This window comes from Phragmites australis, chromosome 16 (genome assembly GCF_958298935.1).
Source record: "Phragmites australis chromosome 16, lpPhrAust1.1, whole genome shotgun sequence".
NCBI lineage: Eukaryota > Viridiplantae > Streptophyta > Magnoliopsida > Poales > Poaceae > Phragmites > Phragmites australis.
The window spans coordinates 24,867,596-24,894,703 of NC_084936.1; the positions used below are offsets into that span (position 1 = coordinate 24,867,596).

The 27,108-nt window shown below is 45.8% G+C and overlaps 2 protein-coding genes across 2 annotated transcripts; one reads left to right on the forward strand and one right to left on the reverse strand.

Moving 5' to 3' along the window:
• Nucleotides 1-1,384: 1,384 nt before the first annotated feature.
• On the reverse strand, nucleotides 1,385-3,093 carry LOC133894738 (mitochondrial uncoupling protein 5-like). The gene has a single exon (XM_062334901.1). It carries the CDS (start codon nucleotides 2,571-2,573, stop codon nucleotides 1,608-1,610), a length of 966 nt encoding a protein of 321 aa, XP_062190885.1. The 5' UTR covers nucleotides 2,574-3,093; the 3' UTR covers nucleotides 1,385-1,607.
• An 18,208-nt stretch (nucleotides 3,094-21,301) lies between these two features.
• Nucleotides 21,302-24,320, forward strand: LOC133894848 (cyclin-D4-2-like). The gene is made up of 6 exons (XM_062335024.1): nucleotides 21,302-21,920; nucleotides 22,583-22,669; nucleotides 22,770-22,868; nucleotides 22,971-23,172; nucleotides 23,267-23,379; nucleotides 23,610-24,320. The coding sequence occupies exons 1-6, from the start codon at nucleotides 21,621-21,623 to the stop codon at nucleotides 23,838-23,840; spliced, it is 1,032 nt and encodes a 343-aa protein (XP_062191008.1). The 5' UTR covers nucleotides 21,302-21,620; the 3' UTR covers nucleotides 23,841-24,320.
• The last annotated feature ends 2,788 nt before the right edge of the window (nucleotides 24,321-27,108 follow it).

Genomic DNA, 27,108 nt, shown 5'->3' on the forward strand with positions numbered 1-27,108 from the left:
TGCCTGCGTTTGTTTGTTTCTTTCCTACAATTGATCAATACAAACTCGGACCAAAATTCTGCTTCTTGTTACATGTCCTAAAAACTGAGGGCCAATTCAACCTGAATTTTCGTTGCACCTAAATCCACGACATATGATTTGCTCAGTTCAGCATTCTCCTTAACCTGTCACCTCGCAGTATGTGGGAGAAGAGAACCAGAAGAACAGACTGTATAACTCTGTAAGCACGAAACCATGGCGCGCTTCAAGGGCAGCCCTGATTTGTGGACTGAATCAGTCGGTTTCTGCTCAAAGTCAGTACCGACGGTGAATCACTAACCGCCATTTACATTATTTTCTTGCAAATTATATCAACACTTACGTTTAAAAAGTTTTGCTTTTGAAGTAAATTATGCTGAAATTGATTGGACCCATTACTTCATAACTGGCCAGAAAGCTCTATTTGATGTCTCTGGAGTCTAGACTGTCCTGCTCCTAGAAAATTAAGATAACATCGCCGACCAGTCATCGCCGGTTACTGCTAATCTGGCGCCGGTTGTAACCGCCCGAGACCTTGTGCGGTGCCCTTCCAAGTTTTTGCGCGTGTTCCTGCTGCTGTGGCAGCGAAAGTGCACCCAATTTTCAGAAGGGGCATCGGTCAATTGGCACCAAATTTTCAGGAGCAGCATTGGTTAGTTGCGCTCTAGGGCTGGGTAATTGACGGCGAGACACCAATGTCAGAGCCCGTTGGTAGTCCTAGATGCCGATCAGGATGGCCGCAAAAGGCTCCAGCGGAGTAGCTATCGTCTGCTGCAGTGATGTGGATGCCGATCGGATCGAGGAGCGGAACGGTAAATAAGGTAGCAATTCATGAGATGAACAAAATAAGAAATTTATAATAGTGTTAGGACGTTGTAACAGTGGTAGGAGTATCTGATTTCGTGGTGGCACCCCCATTTGCGTCGGCACCACGCGCTAGAGAACATTTTTTTTTATTTTATTTTATTTTTTGCGTGGGCACCTGCACGCTTTCTACGCAGATTCTTATTTTATTCATCCAGTGGAGAAAGAGAGGTTCTAGCGGTACTATACCTTGGCCTAGGAACATGCACGTCCCTGTCGTGCTTGTACCAGATCTACTCGGGTAGCGGAATTCAGATACATGGGATCCATGGGATCCTATGATGTCCCCAGCTAGCAGCAATCGAAGAGGCTGGAACTCGGGAGGGTTCATGAAATTCATGGACATCAAATCCACAAAAATTCTGTTCTTCAATTGGGTTTCAGAACACTCTTGATTGGGAACCCCCTACCCGACTTATTGGGGGTAATGGTATGTTCAGTTCTTCAAGTTCCAACATCCGTGGAGGTCACTGGTGAAAGCGTGAGACATGAGACATCGCAGTAGCGATTTAATAAAATGTTTCAAATTTCCGTAGAACATTTGGTCAAATCCATCCAAATACACTGGGATGCAGGACGAGATGGAACAAGGCTGACACGGGATGCAAAGGTGTACGAATCTCCGCCTCTAGGGTTGCAGCGATTATTCGTAGCAGCGAGGGGCATGGTGCTAACACGGTGGTGGTTGTTGTCGTCATCGTCGTCGCCGGTCGCCATGATTGGCCTTAGAACTCGACGCCCTTGAAAACCTTGCGCACCTGCTCGAGGGTGACGAAGAGCACCACGGTGAAGGGGCCCTGCCGCATCACCGTGGGGATGAACCCCTTGTACAGCGCCATGGGGCCCTCCGACCGCACCGTCCTGAGCGCGCAGTCCACCGGACCGGCGTACGGCGGCGGCGCGCCGGGAGCCACCTTCATGTTCATCATCCTCGTCTTCACCACGTCCACGGGGTTGGACGCCGCCGCGGCCACGATACCCGCGGTGAAGCTGGCCGCCACGTGCGTGGCCAGCCCGTCGGCGCTGGGTCCGCGGCGCGCCAGGATAGCCTCCTTGGCCTGGTCGTACGTGGCCAGCTGCGACGCCGTCACGATCATGGCGCGGTTCACGGTCAGCGACGACCCGCGCCACAGGCTGCGCACGCCCTCGTTGCGCGCCATCCGGCCGATGGCGTCCCCGACGCTGCGGTAGTTCCGGCGCTCGGCGAGCGGGAGCCTCCCGTCCGCTTGCATCCGCACCATGGCCACGTCCGCCGGGTTGCCCACGGCAGCGCCTACGCCGCCAGCGATGAGCCCGGCCGCGATCTTGCGGTGCAGCGCTAGCACGCCGTCGTTCTCCTTGGTCCACTTCGTCTTGAGGATGTCGTACAGCCCCATCCGCGTGGTGGAGTAGAGCGTCTGGCGCAGCATGGTGGCCGACACCCCGGAGAAGAGCCCCCTGGCGCCCTCGGAGCGCAGGATCTGCGCGCCGACGGCGAGCGGCCCGGGCTTCCTCGGCGCCGGGATGTCGTGGTGCGGGAGCGCCACGGTGTGCGTTCCCGCGTGGAACGCCAGCGCCGGGCGCAGCGCCGGCTGCGGCGCCGCCGCCTCCCCCTGCAGCTGCATGCGGACCTTGATTAGGTCGAGCGGGTGGGTCGAGCACCCGGCCACGATGGACGCGATGCCGCCCTCGGCGAATCCCTTCAGTCCCATTGCTTCGTCTCGGTTCCTTCCTCCTCTTATCAGAGTCGGATTTGAGACCAAAGATCCAGAAAGCCGAAAAAAGGAAGCTTTTTTTTCCGGAAGAGAAAAGGAAGCTCAAGAAAGCTCGAGCAAACCGAAACCGAAAGAAAGAGGAAAGAAAGAGGGAAAATGTAAGATTAGCTAGCGAAGGGGGGGCTATTGCCAATAGGAGCTGGGGCACATCTCACTGGAGACCAGGAGATGGGAATGGAGCGCGAAGGCTATGCAGGAGGAGTGTGGGACGCTGGCCCTCTGTGACATATGCTGGCCGTGCTTCCTTTTTTCCTCGGCGTGGGATGTGTGAGGAAGGAGACGGAGAGGAGACACTATTTATAGCTGGGCCGGACGCGAGGCGAAGGGGCGAGGAAGAAGGAGACGACGGGAGGTGGCTTCGCGGCTTGGGGCTCCCCCGGTTCGCGGTCGGACTGGGGAAGGCAGATTCGGAGGCGGAGGTGGGTGGGAGAGCCGGAGAGGCGATTGGCCCGCCCGCGAGAGCTTTCTGAGGTCGCTTGGCCTTCACGCGGATCGCGGAGGGGCAGACGGCTGGCTGTGGCCGCTCGCTGCCTGCCTGCCTACGGCATCCGCACGCTGTGTCGCGTCCACGCCCGCGGCGCCCGGGGGGGGGGGGGGGGGTCCTCCCTCCCGAGCCGCATCTGGGCCGTCCGTTCTGTGTCTTGATGGGCCCTGATGTCTGATTTTAGGGTTTCCGGATGGCTGGGCGGAAGAGACCGACGGCGGGGGGAGCGCCGATCTCCGGCTTTTTTTTCGGAGAGAAGAGAAGGGGCTGGGCAGGTGTTGGGATTGGGAAAGTGTGTTGTTTTTGCGGCGTTGGGAGTCCGGTGAGCATGCGCTAGGGCTAAAGAATAGGAACAGGATGCTTTGCTTGCTGGTGACGTGTCTACTTGGAGGTTAAGCTGCAAGCAGTGAACGTGAGTTTACGGACTAGCCCCGTTTCGACTTTCTCTGATTGCGGCCTGGGTGAGTTGGGACGTTTTGGATGTGTTTGGTTACTAGTATTTTTTTTTAAGCTGTAGCGTATAATTTAGATGTTTGGTTAACTGTATAGGTGGATGTAGTGATCTTGTATGTGAGATTAATGAGTAGTTTGTTGCAACGCTGTAGCAGATTTAATGTATTCATCAGGTCAAGCTCTATAGAAAAGCTTGATTTGAGAGTATCTATTGGACTATAATTTAACCATATAATTATATCCACGAATATATGAAGTAACAATGTATGCATATATGACATTCTCTGCGGGAATATACATACGGGCAGAGCTAGAATGCCCTTGATGCGAGCAATCAAACACGCCTTTTGTGTCTTTGAGTTAGGATACGACGTAATTATTTTGGACATTGGCCAAACCTATTTTATAAAACACCAGTATAACTCATAAACGCATATCAACACCCACATTAGTACATGCATGTGCTCACGTAGAGTCTATTTGAAGATTGACGAAATCATCATAAATATCTTACTGTCGATAAATATATTATTTATCACTGAAAGAAAATTTCACTTTGGTGAGGTAAGCAAACGGGTTGATCTCTGATTAGGGGTGGCAATTTCTCCCGTCGGGTCAGGTTCCTGCGGGTTTCAAACCCGACAGGGGCGGGTTCGGGTGCAAAAAAAACCCCGCGAAGCTATCGGGTCAGGTCGGGTTCGGGTTTGGGTATGTTTTTTCACCCGTGGGTGCCACCCGAAACCCGAAACCCCCCCCCCCCCGCCCGCCCGCCCGCCCCACCCGCCCGCCCGCCCCGCTCCGCCCTACCCTGAACCGCCCGCCCGACCCGCCCCGTTCCGCCCCGCCCCGCCGCACCCGCTCCGCTCGCCCGCCCCAACCCGCCCCGTCGCCGTTACACTGTCGGGTTTCGGGTTGCCCGTCGGGTTTCAGGTCCCCGTCGGATTCGGGGGCGGAGGTGGTTTTGCACCCGATATGGATTTCGGGTTCGGGTCGGGTTTGACGAGTCGGGTTTCGGGTTCGGATCCGTTCCAGCAAAACCCGACGGAGGCAGACCCGTTGCCACCCTTATGTCTTATAGGTAGAAGATATAATCATTCTCACTAACCATCCAAACAAGATGTGATTCTCGACCAAATTTTTTGGAACAGAAAGTTAGACGCTAGGCTCGTGTGTGGAACACCAAATACATTATTTTCCCAACTTCTTGTGGAGACGAAATTCGTCGGTGTTAAATTCCTTTATTCTGAACATGTCTTCGGTTACTTGGGCAGGCATCAAGTTGCTAATGGTCTAAAAGAACATCTGGACAGATAAAAAGACATTTGAATGCTAAACCTTTTCGTCAGCGTGCCGTGCAAAGTGCACCAGAAAATAATCATACCGACGTTACCACGTTAATCAGCAACCCGTTTACGGCGTTTCTACTGTCGTGCAAGCAGGGTTTTCGTTACCGACCGAATTTTAAAAAAAATTAGACAAAATTTATTTGAATAAATTTGAAATTTGGACCGGTTACTGAGCGATTTTTACGATTTATTGAGCAGTTTTTTCGAATTTTTTGTATTGTAGGTAACCGCTCGGTTTTGTTGGTAACCGCTCGGTTTTCTCGATTTTCAGTGAAGTTCAACAAAAAAATCTAAAAATTATCTCAATTTTATAAAATCAATAACTGATTCATCTGAGCTTCAAATCAAGTGGAACAAATTTTGTTAGTTTTCTTGTAACATGATCTACATGATAAAAGTATTTATACTCATAAAAAAGTTCAAAATGTTCTGTGAGAAAATGTATTTGTTAAACCAAGTTAAATGCATAGTTTACTCTTTGCTAATCCAAAAATCATGAAACTAATTTTGTTAGTCTTCTTACATGATCCTATGTCTTTTAAAAATACATGAACTTATGAATTAGTTATTGTAATATGCATGATTGTGTAATTGTGTTGCGACTAGATTAATTCATAACTTACTCATCATACCTCAAAAATTAGTAAAATCTAGTTTATTTATACTATGATTTACGTAGGAAAAATAATAGTAGACATGAAAAAGTTAATTTCTTAATACATTCACTTTTATGCTTGTGAACTTTGTAAAAATCATAGAGAAATTAATAAAACTCTAAATAAAGTGAAATTAATTTTAAAGATTCTCTTAAGATACGTTTTGCACATGAAAAATATGTGTGTGCATGTTAAACTTTTTCTTTAACATGAGTTAATAACTGAGCCGCACGTTTCAATTTTTTTTTATTTTTTTCAAACTTCCTCCCTATAGAATATGATGCAAACGATATTATTTTTGAATTTTTTTTCACAGAAGTTTTTAGAATTGTTTCTAGTTTTTTTAAGATTTGTTTTTGATTTTTTGATTTTTTGATTTTTTTCGAATCTTTTAATTCAAATTCGGTTACCGTTCGGTTTCTGAAACTGAGCCGAACCAAGAGGACCGATTATCGTGATTTTTACTCAATCACCGTCGAATTTTCGAACCCTGCATGCAAGCAGCAGACCCGAATTGCTGTAGTGGCTTTACCTACCGGAATCTTTCTCTTGCTTGATCTCCCGTCGTAGTACAACCAGAGCCATGTCGCGCTAATCGTGCCGGCTCAACTTGGATTACTTCTCTGGAACTAGTAGTATGCAATACTTGGATGCAATTTTCTACAGAGCGCACTTGTGGCGGCCTTTTGGGACACCTAGGATTTATTGCTGCGTGACCGTGTCCTGGTCTAATTCATGAGCCAATTGCGATGGCCATTTGACGCCTGAAATAATCTCCGTGAAGCAGCCAATAATTCGTCAGGCTAGAAGATGCCCGTTTTACACTGACACTGTTACACATTAAGACATGACGGCATTTTTATATCGGCATTAACCACGTCCTGACTCTGTAGCTATGGATGGCAACGTGTGTGGGTTTACGAAATTCGCCCATCACGAAGCCCAAAACTCAAAACTCAATCTGCATCCGAATTCTTAATGGAGTTAAAATACGCCCCCTGCATTTAAACCTGAAGGGGATCCGAAATCCGGCAAGAACCATCACGACTTATCAATAGAGGAGCGGTGGACCATGTGAGCAAGTTGAGCAGGGTGTAGAGGGACGTCATCGGCATGGAAGGGCGGAAGGGCCGATGTGGAGGGGGCCGAAGGGGCAGCGTGGTCACGTGGAGGTGACACCGAAAAGGTTGACCTAAGACGAGTGCCTGAGTGGTTAGGCTGCACAAGGCGCTGGGTTAACCTAGGATGACATGATATTCGAGTTATTCAGGTAACCTATAGGCACCTACGGACGTAGATTCAAACCCGTGTCCAATCCGTTACAATTTGGATACCCGATCTGTTTGACCGGGGAACGGGGTTTAGCACTTGACCTGATTCCCGTCGGTACATAACCCGTGGGGATCCAAATCCACATATGATTGTCATCCATATCTGTAGCTCGCCATTTTGTTGCACAATTCTTGTTCTACAATTCATGCAGTGAGTAACGTCACCGATGAAATCTCGCGCCGCACAATCCTGAATAGACACGCAACACCGCAAAGATTTTCTACGTGGTCTTAAATTCCCAGACCATACACAATCTCAGCTTTGTTAGAGTTAATCTTGTTTCTTAAATTATTCTTGTTATGCACGAGAATCCGTGTAAAAGTCAAAGTGGTGTTTTAGTAGAAATTTAATTAGAAAAAAAATGCAAACCCTGAAAAGTCACTCTGATTTTGAGATTCTCCAAAAAAATTATTTTGTTGTAAAAAAATCTCCCAAAAGTTAGTCTAGTTTTCAGATTCCCTAGATTTGAATTTGATTAAAATTCAACTGAAATATATTTAAATTTGATTTGAAATATTCCTTGATATATATTTGAATTTGGGAGGGGGTGTATAGAGTTGGAAAAGAAGTAAAAATTTGAGTAGAAATATGATTGTATCAGGTAAGATTCAGAGTCTAATATTCGTCCCTGTATAATAGAGGGCGTGGATATCCCATGGTGTAGTATTAAGGAAAGAGTTGTTTTTGTAAGTTTGTAATGTGTGTATGCTGAGAAATAAAAGAGCAACGTGTTGAGAAAAAATTGTATTGTGTTGTTCGTGATGGTTTAATCTTGACGAAAAGTCCACAAGTTTGGTGACAGTTGTTATACCGTGCACCACCCAAGTTGCTCCTTGCCAGGCCCGAGCGGCCTCCAGTCGTGGCCAGCCGCTCCATTCATTTCCCTCCTCCCGACGGAGCCACCGCGCCGACCCGACACCACCCGTTCGTTCCTTCACCGATGGCGACGCCAGTGGCGCGCTCTGCCCCTCGCGTCTTACGTCGCCGCGTCCGCCCGTCCCCACTCCAGCCGGCTGTTTGCAACGCCCGGCTGCGCACCACCAAACTCCAAGAGCCCTGGCGCGAGCTCGCTTTCAGACTCCAAGAGCCCTGCTCTGTCTCGTCGCGTTGGACTCCGTCAGTCGTGTGGACTCTCCCTGGAGCTGGAAGGGCTGGCACGGTGGTGGACTGGTACATACCGAGAAAGGTAGAAGCGCGTGGTGACACCGGTGTGCGCCGGCCGTGTTGGTCCAGCGGGCAGTCGCAGCTGGTGCCGGCTGCAACGTACAGCAATTCTCCACTCTAAGCATGAGAATATTTACCTTTCTATCACTCTACTAAAGTAGCAATTTCCCACAGAAACTAATAAATAGCACCTCTGATCCTATAAACTATGGATAGAGTGGCAATACGAAATAGCATAGTGATAAATCAAGTGCACCTGAAACATGCCATCGTCTCTAAATAGTGTGCATTAAAGACGTGCTTTATCTACATCAAAAGAAATATGTGTTTTTTTTGTCACTACCTTGGACCAAGTTGGGTATGCCTTTAGTTGTTTTGCTGCTTGCTTTTGGACTTTGTAGTGTGCTAGTACTAACGCTGCTTTAAGCTGAGCTGTAGACTTGTCCTTTACTATTGGAGTATTAAGAACGAAAAAGCGGATTGAGCCGTTGCCTTTCGGGACTAGGGGCCGTTTGCCACGGACCCGATTTTAAATTTTTTTAGAGTTAGTCATTTTTAGTTTTAAGACAGTCAGGATAGGTGGATTAAGTATTTAATTGAGTCATTTAGTTTTTATTTTGAATAAAAAATAAATATTTAAATTAATTTATTTTAGTATACAAAGGATTTTAGATCTAGAATTATGTCAAATAAGACCCTAATCACCAAGGCTAGTGAAGAGTGGAGAAGAATTCAATCTGCATGTGCCGCTCTAGAGATCAACGTTTTGAGATCCATGTTTGTAACATGTGTCGTCATCCAATCGGTATTGTTGAAGGAGATATCTAAAGCACTACTGTATAGATTTTTTTTTTTTTTTTTATAGATGGTTGTTTTGTTTTGCCTTTACTTTTTTTCTAAAGAAAACCCAGTATAACACAGTGAATATCGCACCATTTCAAGTCTGAAAGTTAAAGAAAACAGTGCTTTTGTAAAGTGATTTAATCCAGAAAAGTTAATCCTAGCTATTCGCAAATGTCTTAAGGTTGGTGTCGGGTTGGTGCCTGGTTGCATATATAGGGAGCCAAGATAAGGATGTGGCTCTGTGTGGGTTTTGATGTTACGGGACATAATACGACCACCAAAATATGATTACTTGACAAACACATGTTATAGAGTAGATACGTGTGTCAAATATAAAATAATCAAATGGACAATACCACGTTGATCAGCAACCAATTTGCAGTCCTTATCATTCCGTGCAAAGCAGCTGATCCGTAGTGGCTATACCTACCGAAATCTCTCCTCTTGCGTGAGGACACTGGATGGAACAAACACCACGAGGGTTGCATGATTCATATCACTGCTCGATCTTGCCGGCTCAACTTGGATCACTTGTCCGGGACTAGTAGCAAGCGAAACTTGGATGGAATATTGTACAGGGCGCACATGTGGCGCCTTCTGCCGCGGTCTGCTACGTGGCCGTCGTGTGAAGTGTTTGCATCTGGATTTTCATATGTACCACTTTGACTCTGTAGCTCGTTACATCACGGCATTTACCACCTTGACTCTGTAGCTCGTTGCAGTTCACACTTCACACAGCCATTAGCATTTTCTCGTCATTTCGCTGCAGAGTTCTTTTCTAACATTCATGCAGAAATTAACGTCGCCGATAGCACATGGCAACTCGCCACGACCTAGGGTGGTTATTGATTCCCATCCGTTGGGAGGAATGTCTGTACACATTCATTCGAGTTTATTCTCTACTGTCTCAATTATTACTCTAACACGTCATCGGCACGATAACGCACCCGCGGCCAATGGCGACGTCATTGCGTGTGTCCTACTCACTCCTCGCGTCGCCGCGTCCGTCTGCCCCCACTCCAGACGTCCGCCACCAAAAGAGCCAGCCTTCGCCGAGCTCGCACATGTGTCGTGTGGGTTGGGTCTGTCGCGCGTTGGACTCCGTCTGCCGTGTGGACTCCCTTGCCTGGTCCCTGGACACTGGATGGGTGGTGCTAGTGCTACTAGTTGAAGGTTGGAAGCGAGTGGTGCACAGCGGCTCGCCCGGTCCATCTGTTCCAGAAACGTTCTGTGAAACACGCCAACAATTTTGAAAGCGCGTGGTGCACGGTGTGCATTAAAGGTTTTTTTTTTTGGCAGAGCTTCCGCTCTAACAATTATCAGAGCTAGTTATTCTTACTTCTATTTTTTTTAAAAGCTAGAGTGATGAACAGATGTTTGGCTCTTGATTCATTTGTGCAGGTGTAGCGAGAGCTCGAATCGGAAGGGGCCATGCTTGGCCTTTGATCCGCATGGGCATGTCCGGGCCTTTCGGTGAGCGAGAGGGGCGTATAAATCGTTCTCTCAGCAGTTCAGCTAGTTCCCCGAACCTGACCAGGATTTAAATCTTTAGCCGTGGTTCATCGAACCGGTTCGTCGGCTCGACGGCCGTCAGCGACAGAAACGCGCTCTCATCATTGCGCAGTCGGTAGCCGGCACGTTGCATTGCTTGTGTGCCTGGATCATGGGATCTTTTAGGTTATGTTTGCTAAACATTCCACTAAATATTGTGAATCCATGCACATGTGCTTAAAAGCATGTGCCATGCGCGGTCTCTGTTCCCTTCGTTGCCACGACGCAGCATGTGGAGCGCTATGCGAGTAACGATCAATTTCCATGGAAGCATAAAAAACGCTAAAACAGTTCTGTAACTCTTCATATCCATGCTGAATGCAGAGGAGGAAATGGTGGCGCTGTAGTCGGAGGCAGCACGATCCGTACCAGGTGGAAGGCGGCGGCGCGGGAGAAGGAAGCCATCGCCGGAGATGGACTGCTGGCGCCGACGAGACTGTCTTTGGAGTGCACGAGTAGTGGACTAGCCGGTAGGACTTGCGGATGGTGACAGGTTAGCGCCGTGGTCTTAGTGGCACGGTGGGACCGAGTGTTTAGCGGGGGGGGGGGGGCATGGAGCTGACGACTGGCGAGGCTGAAGGCGGACGGCCCACTGGCAGCCCATAGGCTTTTTCCCAGCGAGCTGCCTAACTCAACCACGGGCCACAGCATGCCATTTGACCGGCCCATAAGCCTAGTCAGTTATCGCTAAGATTCCACATAAGAGGTAGGGCTGGTAACAGGGCGGAGTAGGTCGCGTGCCTGCGGGTTTTAGATCTGGTGAGAGTAGGGATAGGTGCAAAATTTGATCTGTGGGGTTGCGGGTCGAGGACCCGATAAGGGTTTGAGTCGAGTGCGGGGTAGTTTTTCGCCCATGGGCATCCGAAAATGGATGCACAACACCGGTCCAGCCGGCTAACCATAGCATGCTTTCGCGGTCCAGCTTACAGGACACCTCTCCTGTCTGTGCTGTCGGTCCCGCCTATCGCCATCACCCCTCCGGCGCGCTGCTGCTCCTGCCCACCGCACGCCTACCTCGCGCTCCCGCCCTCCCCTGTCGCCGTGTGCTCCCGCCTGCGCGCGCCGCCCATAGGAACCCTATGGGTTTTGGGGGCGGGTCGGGTTTTAGGTCGGGTGCATTCTTGGTGCATCCAGTCTCGATCCGTCTCATTGCCAGATCTAATCATAGGCCTGATTTCTGGAAAAGGAAACATAAATGGGCCCGACTCCTAAGGCCTAAGTCGTTCATCCAGAGATTAAAATTTCGTTAAAACTTTGGTGAAATTTCACAAATTTTGAGAATTTCAGAGGGGAATGAAATATCTTATTCTGAAATTTTCTTTCACTGATATGCGAGACACATAAAGCAGAGGACGAAAAATGACCAAATTTTTGGCAAGATTTTGCGAATTTCAATCTTTTTGCCAGTGAAAAAAAATTGTAATTTTTTTTTGAAATCTGTGGTTCACCCTCCAGCCCTTTCATATGTGCTACAAGAAGTGGCGTGTAGCATGGAGCACGGTCCTCTCATTAACCCATCGACCACAAGCTCAAATCTCGAAAGTTCCTGTGAGACAAGTAGTCAATACGATAAATTCATGATAGATGTAGTCAGCGGCCAACGCCTATTGTTCAAGTCTGGCTAACTGAGCAATATGGAAAAAAATGGATTTTTTCTTAGGCTTCAATGTTGGCAGTTGGAGTTTAGATACAAGATATTAGAGGGAATTGGATTATACTAGTTTGATTGGTGCATCTACACCGTATTCGTTTTTATTTTGTTGTGTAGATTTTGATAAAAAAAGACTAAAAAATTAAGTTCACAAATTTTGTACCTTTCAGTATTTATTTATAAATTTGTCAATATTTAACATATTCAATTAATTATAGAGAAAATAGTAGTACTTTTATGCATGCACATTGTTTTAATATGCAGATGAAAGTAATACTAACCTAAAAAAAATTGTTCATTTTTTTATTTTAGATATTCTTCTTTGTATTGTAGATTATTCAGTCATTTTATCAATATAACTAATATTTATTTTGACATTTTCTTGAAATTTTTCAAAAATAAAATTACGCTGTATATGTATCTAAGTACCAAGTCGCTACAGTAACCTATGGTAGCAGAGGGCCCGATAGGCCGCCGAATCTTGATTAGTCACTACTATTAACAGATATTTTCATTATTAAAAAAAAGGTAACATATGTTCTGTTGACCATGCACATTTTAGCGTTTTAACTCTTGCTTCACATACGCCACCATAAGGTGCTACACTAGGCACATCAATATGAAGGAAAAAAAATATTTCTTAATTGGAAAAAAGAAAAACGAAGATTTATAATGCTCGGATGCGTTCTATGTGAAGATCCACTGGACATCAATGCATCTGCAGAGCTAGTTACTATAACCAGAAGCTACTTCTAGTGCCTCGAGATCATCATAACCAGAAGCTACTTCTAGTGCCTCGAGATCATCATTTGGTACTCGTGGTACTGCAGGAACCTCTTGGATAATACTGTTCCTGTCGTAGGCTGCGGTATACATCAATTATTGAGCACTGCGCAATCAGGAACTTACGGCTGTATCTATCGTATGAGGAACACCGCCACATCTTCTCATCAGCTTGATCGATCATGTATATGTTGCGATAGACAAGATGCTAGGGCGCAGTAGGCAGCAATGGGTTCCCTTCCTTCTCCCTCGCTGGTTAGATCATGCGCAACGAATTCTTTTTGTAACCTAGAATTTTTTTGGAAAGAATTTTTTTTCCTTCAACGCCGAAACAGTTTCCTTTCTATAGTTCTTTTTACGAAATCTTTTTTAGTGTTATTTCCTTTAAAACAGTATTTTCTCTCATTTCTCTTTATAAATCTTTTCGAAAGAAAGCTGTTGAAGAAGAGAGAAAATAAAAAAAATAAGTAACCAGCAAAGGAATTAGAAAGAGAATAAAATGAAGAAAAAATAGTTTGAGGATGGTGAGTTACCTCCTCACTCGCTGGTTAGCTGCAGGCGCCGTAACAGAGAGATCAATGGATCTTTCCCTCGGAGCACTGCTGGATTTCTCTCCCGATCCTGTTGATCCAGCACCAAATCCACTACTGCTGAGGAGGGGACAAGGAACCACAGGTCATGCTAAACTAGGAGATAGCTTTAGTGGGAAGTGCCCAAACGCATCAGCCGCGAGTAAAAATTCAGGTCCTTAATCTCTAGGTTTAGATGGTGTTCCGTACTAATACAACAACCTTTGTTCAAAATCCGAGCCCATGAACCTCATCTTCACGTTCTCACTCAAAAAGAGCACGTACGGAGGATTCCATTCGCGGCAACCAGCATGCATTAACCTCGGTTCTTGCGTGCTTTGATGTTAGAGCCACTGATAAGCAAGGCTATTAAGGGTCACATATGAAACAAACTAGCGTACTTACTGCGCCTAAGTACACGTCCGGGCCCGTGTCATTGCGCTTGTTTTACCTGGTTGAAGTGACCTTCTCTTATGACTCGAGAGCTGCACCAGATCTGAGACCTATTGCATGTCTAGAACACCTTTTCAGGAATATCTTATTTTAGAACACATCATTTCAGGAACCGAGATGCGCTAGAACATGCCCAGTTGGTTTTGATTATCTCTGCGTACGTCGTCAGAAATGGAGTTATATTAGGTCAAAACACAAAGCAGCCAATTAGCAGCCGTGCGTCATGTTCTTCCTCCTACGATTCTAGCTAGCGAAAGATCGACTGGACAACGGGACAAGAACCTTAATGACCAGATCGCGATTAAGTTGCAAGAAGTTAAGCAAATTTGCAGGAACGCCTTAAATGCCTGTCGTTGCTAATATTAGTATAAGCAAATGATCGAACTTCGAAGATGCGGTACTGGTTGACGGACTGGTATTATGTAATAGTAGAACAAACAGTGGAACAAAGAATACTCGATCCGTTCCTGTAAATCTATAATCTAGTTCCTAATTTTTGAAGGGTGTTGGGGGATCGAATCCCCATCGCGAAGTTTCGCAAAAATGAAAATTTGCAGTTTAACCTTTTTCTCCAATGACTTTATTAATTTAAAAAACTATTTAAGTGGAGTGCAAGAGTGCATAATACAACACTCTCATGTGTTTGTTGAAAGATGAACAGGTCTAAGCGACACTACTAGAAAGGGCTATTCATATTCAATTTTCACAGCTGGTTCAGTAATAATTAATAACAAAAAGTGATAATTGTTGGTGTAATAAGTATGGAATATCCCATCGTACGAGCCCCACGATACGAAATGTCAATATCCTCGAGATCATAATTTCACCCATGACTGGGACAGGGCTCAGTCGACTAGCCCCTGATTAAAGGAGAAGACCCTATGACCCTCTACTGGTCATATGACAGGTATCCACTCAATTTTTTTTACTTCTCCAGACACCCCCTTTCGGCGAGCATAGTCATGGATAGACGTAGAGTTGGAGTGACATGTCCCATAGCATTTAATACTACGGGACGGTCTCGCAGGCGAACATAACATCAATCGACGGACGTGACAGGGCCTACAGGGCGACCAGAGCAGGATGGCCGTGCATACCACCGTAATGATAACCTATGAGTAGTTGGCTCCATCAAGAGTAGCGAGTGTGTATTTAGCTGTTGTCTAGACTTGATAGGGATCAAGTGAAGAAATTAGCTTGTTATTTTTGATGGTTGGCAATACCTAATCTTGGTGATTTGAGGTGATTTCGGTTAGCTCTTGGAGTTCTTGTGGAAGTCCTCAGAAGAGCTTGTACTTGGTTTGATACCCTGCAATCTGGAGATGGAAAAGTAGCAATTGTTAGTGAGCACTTGAGTCTTAGTGACTCAAAGGAGAGCGATATCTTTATGTGGATGCTCCAATGAGAATTAGAGGAGAGTGCTAACTCTTCGATACGTCAAAAAAAATTAGTATCCCCCTTCCCTACTCACTTACTTTCCCAAAATTTACTTCAATCATTTACTTTTATGCAAGTTTCAATTCCATATTTACTTTTGAGTGCTTGGCTTGCATGTTTGTTTGATTTGTTCTAGCTTGCTTGCTCAAGTAGTTATTTTTCCTTCATCTAGGTTAAGATTGTTATTTGTTCTAAAAATTGATAGAAATTAAGATTTTATTAGATCGCTATTTACCCCCTCTAGGGCCATTAGATCTTTCAGTGACGAAGTTGTACTGGACGAAGGCGGTAGAGGGAGGTGGAACCAGCGACCTGGAGCGGCAACGCCTGTGTCCAAGAGAGCATGGCGACAGTGTTTGAAGAAGTCGACGAAGAACACCCGAACAACGTGACGAAGATCAAGGGTGCCAATGACTGACACAATGATGCACCGAAGAGGAGGCGTCGGTCGGTCGAAGTGTCGTGGTGCGCATGACAAGGATGAAGGGCAACGACGAGATCCTCTGTTCGGTCGGACCATGCTTGGGAGGGCGCGACAGCTATATGGAGGCATGGCCATGGGCGGCAGCACTGCGGCCCGAGGGTGACAAAGTGGCATCCCCGGTTCTCGTGTGGAGACACGCGTACTCGAGGAGGACGGGAGCCAGTGTTGATCGGTTGATCAGACCGAGGGTGCACGAGGCGGTCGAGGTGTAGGCTTCCTGAGTGGTGACAAAGAAGATGAACCAGCATGGATTGCTGTGCAGACGGAGTGGTCGGGCAGCGACGCATGAGGGTGTCCCCTGGAGCGCCGTGCGGCCAATTGTGCCACACTAGCAGAGACTGGCGCCCCACGCACACACACACACACGGTGATTGCACACACACACGAAAACGGGTCCAACAAGGATATGGTGACGAGGCAGGCGCGTGATCGAGTGCATCGGCGTGATGGAGATGCGTCGACGTGATTGATGCAGATGGTAGTCCAGACGCATGGACGGAGATTGCTACGTGGAGACTGTCGGTGCGTGGAGCCAGGCGCGGGATGACATGTCATGGAGATGACGGGAGCGGTCGGTGGAATCGAGACGCGTGGAGTCATGTGAAGCATCGACGCGGGCAACGTGTTGACGGAGTGGCATGACGACATGTCCCATGGAGTCGTGGCACGCAGAGGACCACGATGACCAATGTGAGCACGCCGTTGGGGATCAATATGTGAGCATGCCCAGGTTCCTGAGCCACGCAAGTGCGTGGAGACGGGCATCGGTGTGGACAGAGATGGGTGACACGATTGTGTGTGATGGGGTACACCAAGGGGATCCATGCGCGTGGATGGACATCGGCGGATGGATCCAGGCACGGAGACTGGCGTGGAGTTGACGATGAGCAGTCGACCTTATTGTACACAGGTGGAGGAGTTGGTGTTGAAGCTGAGGTCAGAGTAAAGGCGTGAGGACGGCGGGTGACGAGCGACGCAAACCGATCTAGGATCAGAAAAATCGAAGAGAAACACCGTTCAACGACCGGCGACAGAGAAAAAACTGATCAACAGATTGGAAAAAGACTCTCTAGGGCGACCAATCAACACGATCGGCGGCGCGAGCCCTAGGTACGGCTGGCGCTGCCCCCAACGGAGATCGTAGAGATCAATCTACCCAGAGACGTGCGGAGCGGTAGCTAGTGGCGGCTAGAGTTTGTGGCCTAGGATTAGAATCTAAACTTGTGATACTATGAGAGAGTTTGAAGATAACTTAATGTGGTCGATTGTATTATATTGAGCCACGAGAGTATATAGAGTACATATGATTTGTATATTAAACAACTCTTAGAGATAAGATATAATCTAATCTTATCCTACCATAACAATTGTATCCTTATATATCATATACCATCTTTATATTTACTAATTGGAGGCTCCTTTGGAAGCTTCACGGTGATCCTAGATGAGACACGCTAAGAAAAAAGATAAATTCTAACAAAAAAAACAAAACATCCGACTGTTGATTTGGTAGACTAAGAACAATGACCATTGGATCTAACTTGCATCTAAATTACCCACCTATACCATTATAAAATAATAACCCAAAATATCCCCTAAATCCGCTTCTAAATTACCAACCTATGCCATTAGAAAAAAATAACCCAAAATACCCCTATATATGTTTGTAAATTACACATCTTCACCATTATAAAAAATCAAACTCTAAGTATAATATATCATGCGAGCCACCATCATACATGCATGCCACCATGATACCACTGTGATTGCACCAGGCTACCAATGAGATTAGGAGGGAGAGATGAGCCTATCGATTTCTAGGTTTAGTAATCAAGAAAGATGTTTCTTTAATATTAAATAAGAATTATGTAAGTTTCTACTATGAATTAATTTATTATATTTTGACCAAAATATTATATATATATAGAGGTAGTTTTATTATAGACGACATCCGGCATCAGGAGCACTGTGGTGCTGGCCAAAGTGCCTGTTTATGCCATTGCAATAACTAAGGATGCAATCTATGAGCTGGAATCCTAATTTCTTAATAAAATTCAAAGAGAGTGGTGCAATAAGAACTAGAGTTTCAAATTAACATAAAGAGGCAAAAAGTTCTTTTTACAACTGCAACCATTAAGAATAAAATTGAGAAACCAAAATGTGGATTCATAAAATTATGATAGATAGACTACAACTGAGAGATGATATAGCCCAAGCTAATGTTTCAATGAGACACACATCAAACTCACAGGGAAGTGCAATACGGAAGGAAAAAACTATAAATGAGAACTATTAGCCCGTGCAAAAGCACCAGTTGATGGACTAGTATAATCTAACGGTCATGACAACCCATCACTTGGTAACTGATGAAACAAGTTATGACCGTGTCCGGACTCTGATACGATTGCCTGTTCAGGCTCGATCACTACGTATCGGGTGGTTCTGGCGCGACCAAACTAGAGAGCGCATACTACTATACACTCCGGGCTGCAGAGATAACAAGACGCACGTACGTTGCCCTCGCAGGGAAAGACTGTTGCACTGTGACAATTCACGTACATGGTACGTAGAGTAGACGACAACACATGAACGCATGAACAGCCCTCTCGTACGGCTGAGAAGTAAGGTATGCCTGCGGCCTGCCTGCTCCGGCAAAGAACAGCTCGGGCCCTACCCGGCCGGTACGTGCGTACGCGAGGTCCGGTGAAAAGCGAGGTAAAAACACGGCGGGGGACGAGCGAAACAGACCAGAAACGGAGAGAAATAAGCGGTGGAGCGGACGGCCGCGGGAAGTACGGCGCTGCAATGCAATGCGCTGCGCACACGGCCTCGGGTTCGTTACGGGGGCGTGCGAAGCGGGCGTGCGATGCGAGCAGGGAGCACGGCCGAAGTGCCGAGCGCACGCTCAAGCGCCGCTGGCAAAAGCCGCCGTGCATTGTGGTTGCAGTCTTGCAGACCTGTAGGCCGGCGAGATCGAGATAGGTGGCAGACGGCGGCGTGCAAGGGGGTAGAATAGCGCCGTGGTTGGGTCGGTAAAAGAGCTCTAATCCACCAGCAAAGGAGCTACCGATGACGATGCATCGATGCTTTTGACGCAAATCGGAACGAGCGACCCAAAACTATTAACAGGCCAGATCCCGTTTTACGCCGCATTATTTCTGGCTGTTAATTTGACACGATCACAATTTGCAGAGGGTAATCTCTAGAACTAATAGAGCGTTTGATTTGAGAAGATGAAATAATCCATCGTAAGATCATTCTAACGGGCTCTTAGTCCAGTGGTAAAGGTACGGGAGCCTTCACGAGCTGTCGTGGGTTTGATCCTGACGTTCGCACCCTCGTTAAAAAAATAAAAATAAAAATAAAATAAATAAATAAATTTTGGTGGGATGATTACATTCCCATGTTTACATTAAACATGTACTTAGGAGGGATTGGTGGTGTTGGATTAACACATCTCATTCTTAAAAGCAAACAAGAAAATAAGAAGTGAGATGATCCATCGTCGCCCCAATCCTCAGCCCAAACACACCGTAACTTGCTCGTCTACCGACTCCCGTCAGGACGCACTCGATCAGGATGCAATTCTTTGATGGCCCAAACACAATTACGCACCCTTGCTTATCCGCGACAGAGCAATCAATCGAATATAATACTGGGCTTGTACGCAATACTCCTACTAGATCGGGCACCAAGCAAGTTAATGCATGCTCGATCATGTGTCTGGTACCTGGACCCAAGCCAAGCGGCAAGCGCCTTGAGAGTTAAACACAACAGACCGTGCAGATCGTATCGCCGTCCTGGTGTGCAAAATCTGTGCTTGCTCGGTACAATCATTCTGTTCCCGTTCATTGACGATAATTGCCCGCACAAATTGTACGGGAGGTTTGGTAGCCTTCCCTCTTATTAGCTCCGTAGAATGAAGATACGTACATTAGCCACAATACAGGAACAACCTCCCTCATTTATTTTCTCTTCTAACGATCATACACCCATTGTTTGGGAAACATAATGTGCGGCGGAACGTCCGTTATCTCTCGAGCAATCCGAGTATCCAACGATGCGGAATAAGTAGGGGACCTGCTGTCTGAGGTAGAAGCAGAATCGACGTGGTCTCTAATATATCATTTTAATTAATAGTATATATAAAAATATATTATTTTAAATAGAAAGAGTTATATATTATAAAAATATTTTTTATATTGAATCTAGTAACATCAATCTTATGTTACCAATTTATATGATTTTTTAGTTATTGATAGTTAAAACTAAATATATTTGACTCAGAATAACCTAAATTGACTCGTATTTGGAATCAGAGACAATAGTTGTGAGCGGGATAAAGTTCATGCACACTCACCGGATAGAGGTTAGAGTCGAGCCCAAAATCCAGACGGTCACCGTCAGTTAGAGGTTAGACTCGAACCCAGACAATATAGTTGCACAAAGTTTGCCTCTAGCAGCATGCTCCGGGAGTGATTTTCTGATAGGTGGAGTAAACTCATCACCAAAGAGAGGTCCAATATTAAATGAAGGCTTAGTCCAGAATGTCGTAATTGTACGTAAAAATCGTAATTGTACCATATGTTTACGATAAACTAAATCTTTAACATTCCTTTCAAATCTCTATAGTCTTGATCAATGCTCTCCTTACCGGTGATAATTTTTTTTTTGCCGTTGGTAGGACTAGTAAGAAGGTTACTAGTGGTTACGGCCATTTTCGGCTCAAAACATTCAAATTAAAATTGATTTTCTTGATTGAATTTGACAAAAAAATTGGTGAAAGCTCCAAATCTGTTCGATTCTTTTTTTTTGGTTCCAAAATTGACCAAAACTTATCAAAGCCACCAAGCGTTGACATGTAGGGTTTAAAACGGGTAATAGACATCTCCTAATAGTAACAACTGCCACGAGAAAGAGAACAAAAGAGATGAGTGTGTGACAATAAGTAGAAGATTTAGTTGTGACACGAGTCACAGTTAGAAAACATATGTATATGAACTGAAACTAAAATATAGATATATAAACTGCTAGATTTCATCTAACATCGCACCGTGGCCAATTTTAATACGCATTATTAGGTTCTGTGTGTACAAATAGCTTTTCAATATGCTTATGGTCTTGTTCATAAACATTTTAGATTAAAAACGGCAGCCGCAATGTTTCAAACAGCTAGTGCCACTAAAATCGGGTCAAACGTGCAGTTCACACGGTGAATTCACATGTCTGATTTAGGTAGTAAAGCCATGCGAAAGGGTCGCAAGGGTTGTCATTCCTCTGGCTGCGACAACCGCCGTTTCCAATCACATCCGCCGATGCCCGATCGGACGGCTACGGCATCCAGCCCCCGTGCTCCCGCCGCTTCCCAAACGTCGGATCCAGCCGCGCGTACGGTAACACTCGGTCCTTTTTTGCATCCATGGCGACCGTCCGGCTCCTCCATTCCCGCTTCGGCTGTCCCAATTTTGGCTCACCACCGCGTGCGCTTTCCCGGAACACTCCCTCCCCTCTCCAATACAAAGCGCGAAGGCGGCACAAGCGGTACTGCACCGCAGTCCCCACAGCGCAAAGCGCCTCTGCCTCCTCCTCCTTGTCCCTGTCGCTCTCACTACCGCACTCTGCTCTTCGCTACCCAACACGCGCACCAGCCAGCCACCAGCCAGCCGAACCAAGAAACGCAGAGGGCATAGCAGGAGAGGGAGAGGCGGCCGAGAAACGGAGAAAGCCGCAGGCTTTGGCTGCTTGGGCTGGGTGGGAGTGGGAGTGGGATACAGAGCCATGGCTCCGAGCTGCTACGACGTGGCCGCGTCCATGCTCCTCTGCACCGAGGACAACAGCACCATCTTGTGCTTGGAGGAGGAAGAGGAAGTTGTGGAGTTGGAGGGGAGAAAGAGAGGCCGGTCGCCGGACGGGGACGATTTCGGCGTGGATTTATTCCCGCCGCAGTCGGAGGAATGCGTGGCCGGTCTGGTGGAGAGGGAGCGGGAGCACATGCCGAGGGCGGACTACGGCGAGAGGCTGCGCGGAGGCGGCGTCGACCTCTGCGTCCGTCGGGAGGCCATCGATTGGATTTGGAAGGTGGGTTCCTGATTGATCTGTGGGCCTGAGGTATGGCTGCGCCGGGGGAAAGGAAAAAAGGGAAACATTTTTGCGTCATTTGTTTTGGCGATTGTAGGAACGCATTCCGTTCCCATGATTATTAGCTCTGTTCATTCAGAAAGCTGCGTCTTTTCTTCGTTTCCGGGTTCAAACACATGCCGCAATATTTCTACTCCTGGAGAAAGAGCGTAGATTATCCTCTCATTACTTATTTCTTCTTTCCATCTTTTAAATACTGAACAATTCTTTAATCATTTGCATTTCTCTTTCATGGCCGTATAATGTGAGTGTTTACGCGTGTAGCGAAGTCAATTTATGCCAATGTTTTAAGTTATGTGCTTAATTAGAGCAAAAACAATTTGTTTCGGCGTGCGTTGTAGATATGGCACCATTTTTGGGGTAAAATTTGGGACCATCTTGGCCAAAGTTGGCCTTTCGTCTGCTTTCTGAATCACGAGAAACTGAGATGCACTGTCTGGTTCAACATAGTACTATTTTTATTTTTCGACAAAAAACTTGGTACTATTTTTGGGGCATTCTGACAAAATTTAAAAGTTAATTCACATGAGGTTTTTCCAATAGTAAAGCTTTGCTTCCTTTCCATGTGATTATTAATTTGTTTCGTTTTGATCTCTCCGCAGGTTTACACGTACTACAGCTTTGGTCCTCTTACTCTCTATTTGGCTGTGAACTATCTTGATCGTTTCCTTTCACAGTACGAGCTGCCGGTAAGAATCCCAAGATCATATTTTTAGTTACCTCAAGAAGTTGCCAATGCTATCAGTATTTTTTTTATTCACCAACGTTTAGTGCCGATGTCATTCTCAGGAAGGCAAGGATTGGATGACACAACTGCTCTCGGTGGCGTGTCTTTCTGTTGCCGCCAAGATGGAGGAAACTGCTGCCCCACAATCTCTGGACCTTCAGGTAAGCAAGCTGACGATCATAGGCGCTGCAATGCACAAGCACATTGTTCCTATTCATCTGATCTTGTTCTTGTTCTAAGCATGATTGGATTGTGCAAATCAGGTCGGAGAAGCACGGTACGTGTTTGAGTCGAAGACGATCCAGCGAATGGAGCTTCTTCTTCTAAGCACCCTCAATTGGAGGATGCAGGCTGTGACCCCTTTCTCCTACCTGGACTACTTCCTACACAAGCTCAACGCCGGCAATGCCGCGCCAAGAAGCTGGTTCTTCCAATCGGCGGAGCTCATCTTGTGTGTAGCCAGAGGTGCGCAAGCATGATTTTATCAGTGCGATTAGTGTGGATCAAACCATTTCGTACTCTTGGACCAATCTGATTGCTACCTGTTGTTGCGCGGCAGGAACTGGCTGCATAGGGTTTAGACCCTCTGAGATCGCCGCTGCAGTGGCAGCCGCCGTGGTCGGACAAGTGTACGCCGCAGGCATTGAAAATGCCTGCAATCATGTCGATAAGGTAGTACAATGAAGCTAGTCTCATGCAAATTCATTTCATCTCCCTAGTTTAGTTTTCTAGGCAAAAAATGCAACGGCACAGTTCGGATCCACACATTCATAGCTCATATCTCGCGACCGTACTCCCGTAAACGCAGCTCTGGTACAAATGCGTGAAACGCATTCATAGCCGTGTGTGAGAAGCTCGCCGAGTTATTAATGTGCTGTTGCCTTCCGCTGCTGTGGCTGCAGGAGAGGGTGTTGCGATGCCAGGAAGCGATCCAGTCCATGGCGTCCTCCATTAACACTGTACCGCCTAAACCTGCAAGCGGCGGCAGAGCCTCGCCTGTGCCGCAGAGCCCTGTAACGGTGCTGGACGCTGGCTGCCTGAGCTACAGGAGCGACGACACAATAACTGCTGCTTCACTTGGAAGCTGGGGCTCCTCCTCGCTTACCAGCAAGAGGAGGAAAATTAGCAGATGATGGACTGATCATGGCCGGTCAAAGTGCCCAATGATAATAGTGACTAGACCAACCTCCTTTTTTACCGATCATCTCATCTTCAAGGAAAAGTCAAATGGCTTCGATTGCAACGACGGTGCTGCTGTATGAAAGAGCATCGGCAAAAGAAGGGGATCCGAAAAGGAGGGAATTTTGACGTGACAAGAGAGCAAGAAGTTGATGAGTAAAGATGTGAGGTGGACAACACCTAAATTGCTGAGCTTTTTTGCATGAAGGGTAGACAGCCAGCACAACCTTGGTGCGCCACAAAGAGCAACACCAAAGCTTTGGAGCAACACAAAGCTGGTCCAAGAACTAGGCCCTGACCTGCCTTTGTAGCTGTAGGAGTCTCTGCTGAATCTGTACTGGTTTCTATTCTTTTTTTTTAAAAAATTTCATTTGTGAAGAGAAATGTAGGAGACCAGAGTAGCAATGCATTTTGTGACAAAAATGTGATCTAAATAAAATAAAAGAGCGAATTGCACAAAACTATAATTATTATGTCATTTGTAACATAAAACTACAAGTATTATGTATAGTGACACAAAATTACAAGTATTACATACTAATTTCATATAAAACTTGATTTTAATTAGATTCATCAAAAAATAGTCTTATGTTTCTAAAAAAATCCTATAACTTTTTATAGGTGTTCTATAATCCATATGCAACCTATTTTAATTGGATTCACCTAAAAAAATCTGTGTAGAATTAAAATAAAATTATCTAAAAAGGCTACTTTTATAACGTCTAATAATTGTTAGGGTCTCAAATAAAATCCAAAAAATATAGAAAACATTACTAATATTCTTCTTATATGATGGACTGATTTCTAAAATTATTTCCAACCATAGATTATATGGTGAAAAAGTGAGTTCCTTTATAATGTTCTATTTATATGCTTATAAAGGTACTCATTTTTTCACCATATAACATAGGACTAAAAATAATTTTAGAAATTATTTCATCATATAAGAAGAATATTATTGAATTTTACTATTTTTTTTGGATTTTATTTGAGAACCTAACAATTGTTAGGAGTTATAAAGATAGTCTTTTTAGAGAATTTTAGTTTAAATTCTACATAGGATTTTTGGTTAAATCAAATTAAAATGGGTTTTATTAGGATTATGAAACACATACAATAAATTTTAGGATTTTTAGAAACATAAGACCATTTTTGGGTGAATCTAATAAAAATCGGGTTTTGTGAAAATTAGCGTATAATGTTACTAGTCTAATATTTATAATTTTTTTTATTACAAATGACACAATACTTACAGTTTTATGGTTTCACTCTAAATAAAATGACATGATGACAAGAGAAAGGGAAGTGAACAAAACCCATGAATAGAGGAACCGGGTTTCCTTCAATAATATTGGTACTAATCAAAATATTCTTCATCATTCATTTTCCTTTTCCCCCCTTTGAATATTGGCCTGCTTGTCTATATTGTTTGACTGCTTGTCTGCATTGAGACCATGAGCATTGTTTTCCCTATGAATTAAAAGAAGGGGACATTGTCAGGGGGAACCTTGGGAACACAAACTTACAATACCATCCAGATCATTGTTCAGCAGCTGTCTCTTCAGAGCTATCAAGAATTTGAATAGTCCGATGCTGATTTGGATCTTGTTCAGGCTACCTAAGGTTCACTACCGTGCGGCCTCAATTTTGGGAGTCATAGGAGCCACTTTACAATAATAAGAAAAAAACTCAAATTTAGAAGTTCAGATTTTCTTTTTGACAATGCTAGCATCGAATTCATATTAGGACATATTTAACTTCAAGAACAGACCCGATAACGGAACAAAGAAGAAAGAGGGGTAGTAGCATTACAAATGCTGCGCAATGCTACATGCATGATCGTACTCCGTTCTCAGATCATAGGCACATTTGAGCACAAGAGGACTGTAGGCTTGTTTCTTCAACACTTTTTTGGCGGGAATTGTTTATTCACTCTTGGCAGTGATCTACGCTCCAGGCAAATGGACGCTATCTGTAGCTCAAATTAGGGGTTAGGACCGCACGGTTTAGCTGCCTACGAGATTTATATATCAATCTAACCTACTCAGAAAGTCACCTGGATCCACTCCATGCAATACTGCTCCATACACACATCTATTTGGCTTTCAACTTGGCGTTACATATGTCTTGATCGATGTCGAACCCACACATTACCTAACCTTTGTTCTAGCACACATCCGCCGGTTTTGCATAGTTACTTTTCTCTTTTGCGAATCCAGCTCTCGCCTCTTGGCACGTTCGTATACAAATTTACGGCCCACGGAAAAAGGACGAAACGACACGTCCTCCTGGCTCCTCCTGGCAAACGCACACGGAGCTCACGACCCTATTACACTCGTCTCGACGAATCAGCAGCCTTACAAGGCAAGTACGTACAAAGGCGGAGGTGTAAAGCTAGACCCCCCGTTGCCGGTTCACAACTTTTTCTCCGGCGGCCAGGGGAATCATGGAGCGCGTGCGCGCCCCTTTCGTTCTTGTTTTCCACCGACGCCGTGCGCAGGCGCAGCGCGGTGCGGTGCGTGCTGCCGCCGCCAACCGTAACTAATTCTTTCCTCCCTGCGTCTGCAGCGGCAGCGGAATAGTTAACCATATCTGGCAGGGCCGGATCGGTCGATCGCGCGGTGATTCACGGGGGAAGGGGGGGGGGGGTGGAATCGCTCGTCGAGACAACGGCAAGGTGGGGGTCGGGGCTCGGGCGCATGCGTCCCAGGCACGGTGCTGACCGGTGACCATCGCGGTGCGGAGGGAGGCTCCCATGCGGACGCCTCGCCTGACAACTTCAGTGAGTGTGGGGTTGCGTGCGAGTGACGGAGCGAGTGCAGAAGTGTTCATCCAAAAAACCTAGTGTGTCGTCTGGAACAACCTGTATTTTAGTCACTTAAATTTCACTAAAAAAATAAAACTCCAAATATACATCAAATTCAAATTTAGAATTTGGAAATGTGCTCAAACCAAACCATAATACATTTAGGAGTTTTCTGAATTTTGGTTGATTTTCTCATTTTGAGTTAAAATTTGAATTCAGGTTGAATTTGAACTTGATTTTACCCAAATATGTTTAAACTTTTCCAAATGCCTAAAACCCCACCAGGCCGAAACCTCATCCTATTCTCAATTCCTTAACCAAATCGTTCCAACCCAAAACTCTTTTTCTCTTTTCATTTTTCTTCTTTCATTGCTCGGGTCAGATCCACTTCTCCCCCTCCTTTTGGCCTAGCTTGG

Excerpts from the sequence above, each read along its gene's own strand:
- LOC133894738 (XM_062334901.1), bottom strand. The coding sequence starts at position 2,573 with ATGGGACTGAAGGGATTCGCCGAGGGCGGCATCGCGTCCATCGTGGCC.
- LOC133894848 (XM_062335024.1), top strand. The coding sequence starts at position 21,621 with ATGGCTCCGAGCTGCTACGACGTGGCCGCGTCCATGCTCCTCTGCACC. Across the intron at positions 22,869-22,970 it reads CACAATCTCTGGACCTTCAG|GTCGGAGAAGCACGGTACGT; the intron begins GTAAGCAAGCTG and ends TGTGCAAATCAG. Across the intron at positions 23,380-23,609 it reads CCTGCAATCATGTCGATAAG|GAGAGGGTGTTGCGATGCCA; the intron begins GTAGTACAATGA and ends CTGTGGCTGCAG.